This window comes from Thamnophis elegans, chromosome Z, assembly GCF_009769535.1.
Source record: "Thamnophis elegans isolate rThaEle1 chromosome Z, rThaEle1.pri, whole genome shotgun sequence".
NCBI classification, from domain to species: domain Eukaryota; kingdom Metazoa; phylum Chordata; class Lepidosauria; order Squamata; family Colubridae; genus Thamnophis; species Thamnophis elegans.
The window spans coordinates 111,730,259-111,733,913 of NC_045558.1; the positions used below are offsets into that span (position 1 = coordinate 111,730,259).

General features: G+C 36.4%; 1 protein-coding gene across 1 annotated transcript; it reads right to left on the reverse strand.

The window, feature by feature from the left end:
- Positions 1–2,407: 2,407 nt before the first annotated feature.
- On the reverse strand, positions 2,408–3,322 carry LOC116520631 (olfactory receptor 14A16-like). Its single transcript, XM_032234903.1, has one exon. The coding sequence runs from the start codon at positions 3,320–3,322 to the stop codon at positions 2,408–2,410; it is 915 nt and encodes a 304-aa protein (XP_032090794.1).
- Between the last annotated feature and the right edge of the window lie 333 nt (positions 3,323–3,655).

Genomic DNA, 3,655 nt, shown 5'->3' on the forward strand with positions numbered 1-3,655 from the left:
GTAAACAAGCCAGTTTAAGTAGTAGACAAATTACTATAAGGTAGGGAACTGACTGCCATGTAGGATGGATATTTGTAATATTAGCAATATGGATTTTGTAGTACTGTTGCACTGGGTAACTACCATGGGTTTTCTTTTATTCAATTTGCCTTTTTAAATGATAGAATGCTCATTTTTTATTTGATTTTGGGATTAGTATGCTGTTGTGAATGTAGTTAATAACTGTTATAATTGCAATTTATGACTTTCTTTTGAGATTCCAACAGATTATAGGTTTTTTCCACAATAAAACCACTGATGCTTATTTAATGTGATATGGGAACTGTCTCTAATAATAAAACATCCCAAGGAATTTATCCTCTTATCTCTTGACCTCAACAATCTGGTGAAGGCATGCGGAAAACTGTTCATAAACAGATTTGCAGAAATCTAATATCTGCTTTATCTTTACCCTTGATACAATGCTGGCTTTTTCACAAAACCAAGGCTTACACAGACAAACATCCTCAGATGCAAGTGGCATTGCAAATTAGAAAGATTCTTAAAGAGCTATGGAATCATTCCTTTTCTTCACACAAAATGAAAATAGGAGGTTCATAGAATGAAATAATCACACCCTTCTAAAAGTTGAGTTCATTCAGCAAAGGAGTGTAAAAACATAACTATAACTGTTGTATAATATAGACAAGAAATATCCACAGATAAGCAAGAAAACAAGACTGCAAAATCCAATAGAGCACTATCAATGTATAAGAAAATGTGGTGGCAGAGATATCAGAAAATAGTGATATTGCTTTTGGTATATACATTATTAGCAGTTTGGATGAAATTCAATATTTCTCAACGACATTTCAATAAGATATCATCCTTGGTTTCCTTGTTCCCTTCTCCAAGTATTGAACCAGAAAACAGGCCCTATTTTTTCCATTTTGTATTAAAATGTAAAACTCATGAAACCTTTTTTGATGATCTAGTAGAATTATGCGTCATCGTAATTTAATTTCTTGATTTTTTTATTTCTCATGGTTATTAAAAGGACAAATGAAATAGTATCAGTTCACACAGAGCTTGCACACCCTGCCACATGTCTGTTCCTGCCAAAGCATTTCTAAAGAAAAGAAATATTCTGAACTAAATAATCTGAAAACCCACTGGACGTAGAAGTTAAGGCATCAGGCTAAAAACCAGAAGACTGAAACTTCTATTCTGTCTTAGGAATTTAGCCAACTACATGCCTTTGGGCCAGTCCCTTTAGGAGGAGCCGAGGTGGCACAGTGGTTAAAGTGCTGTACTGCAGTCTACTTCAGCTGACTGCTAGTTCAGCAGTTCAGCTGTTCAAATCTCACCGGCTCAGGGTTGACTCAGCCTTCCATCCTTCCGAGGTGGGTAAAATGAGGACCTGGATTGTTGTTGGGGGCAATATGCTGACTCTGTAAACCGCTTAGAGAGGGCTGAAAGCCCTATGAAGCGGTATATAAGTCTAACTGCTATTGCTATTGCTATTGCTATTATGTCAGACCTTGAAATGAGGCAATGGCAAAGACCTTCTGAAAAAAAAATGTTGCCAGGAAAAATATAGCGACTTGTCCAGGCAGTTGCCAGACTTGAAGCTGACTGAAAGGAGCAAAATATCAATGTTTGTGAGGAAACGACCATTTCAGGAGGGAAGTGTTATAGAGACTATCTATTTTAGAAACACTGAAGTTTTAGCTAGCCACATTATGGACCAATAAGTCAATCATAATAGAGTTGGCAGGGACCTGTTCAAGAAGGAGTCCAGTCTCTTCTTAAAGCATTAGAGGGACCAGCATTAGAGAAGAGTGATTTCATACAGGAAAACACATGCAAAATATAACATATTTAAACCTCCTCAGAATTTTGCTTCTGCATTTTACTATGAGCTGCAGTTGCACAGTGAATAGAACGCATTACTGCAGACTACTTCTGCTGATGACTGGCTGCCAGCATTTTGGCAGTTCGGATCTCACTGGCTCAAGGTTGACTCAGCCTTCCATATTTCTGAGGTAGGTAAAATGAAGATCCAGTTTGTTAGCGGCAATAAGCTGACTGTCTAAAAATCTTTTTAGAGGACTGTAAAGCACTGACAAGGCAGTACCTAAATCTTAGAGCTACTCCTATTGCTACCTGTTTCCCTCAGTCACATTCCACTTTGATATTCACTTCACTAAACATAAAGAATGATTAGTGTGTAGGATGCGAGAGCTGCCAAACATCCATATTTAGCATCTGTAAAGTATATTAGCAGGAATTATATGGGCAGGACATTGACTAAACTTTGACTCCATTCCAAGTAGCACATTATATCATATTTTCACATGAGTAAATTAAAAGAGAGGAAAAATAAAAAATATAATGAATAGAATATAAACAATTTGAAAAGAAATTGTCAGAATCTCCACAGTTTAGAAAGGACACACTTGATATTCTGATTTCTCATGCTATAGATGATTGGATTGAACAGGGGTGGAAGAAGAGCATACAGAACAGTCAATCCAATATCTAAGTAAGATGGAGTGTTAGAGGAAGGTCTCAGATAGGCAATGCATGCAGTAAATACTAACATAAATACTACAGTAAGGTGGGGAATACAAGTAGATAAAGCTTTTTGCCTTCCTTTTTCAGAAGGGATTCTTAACACTGTCTTGAATATCACTGCATAAGATACAATTATAAAAGTAAAACAGCCTAGTAAAACAATGACATTGGCCACAAGAATTCCAAACTCAAGTCGATTTATGCCAGAGCAGGATAGATTCAGCAATTGTGGAATTTCACAGAAGAATTGGTTGACCACATTAGAACAAAAAGGGATGGAAAAAGTGCCAGTGGTATGTAGCATTCCACAGAGGAGACTTGAAACCCACACTAGAATTATTATTTCAGTACAGTATTTCCAATTCATCACCAACTCATAGTGCAGAGGATGGCAAATTGCAACATACCAATCATATGCCATAACTGTCAGGAGAAAGAAATCACAGATTTCAAAGAAGAGAAAGAGAAAGTATTGAGTAACACAACCAAAGTATGAAATGTGGCTGGTGTCCATGAGAGAATTGATTATGGATTTGGGGACAATGACTGAAACAATACCCAGATCCTGCAGACCCAAATTCATGAGAAAGAAGTACATGGGGCTATGTAGTCGATGGTCAATAGCAACCACTGAGATGATGAGAAGATTTGCTATAACAGTTGCCACATATAACAGAAAGAAGAAGAAAAAATGCAAAATCTGCAGATGTTGATTTTTTGAGAATTCAAGAAGCAGAAAGTAAGGCACTGTGGTTTGATTCTCCATGTTTTATTTATGACAAAGCTGGCATAACTGCAAAGAAAGAAAGGGGAGAAATTCAGTTAGATAAAATTTTGGAGGTGGCATTTTGATATGTGGTGAAATATGAAAACATTAGGAAACATAAAGCATGGGGAGAATGAAAATAGAACTAAAGGACCAACTACTAACCTCACATTTTTCTTTCCATCCTTTTTTCAGTTGTATTATCTCATGTAGTTATCAAAAGCATTGTCTAGGAAGTAGAACAATACTGAATCAAGTCTATTTTCATAAATGAAAGTTTACTCAGAATAATTAGGCCCATTGTAATGTGTCTGCACACCAAGATTGTGGTAG

Coding starts and splice junctions, on each gene's coding strand:
- LOC116520631 (XM_032234903.1), bottom strand. CDS start 3,322: ATGGAGAATCAAACCACAGTGCCTTACTTTCTGCTTCTTGAATTCTCA.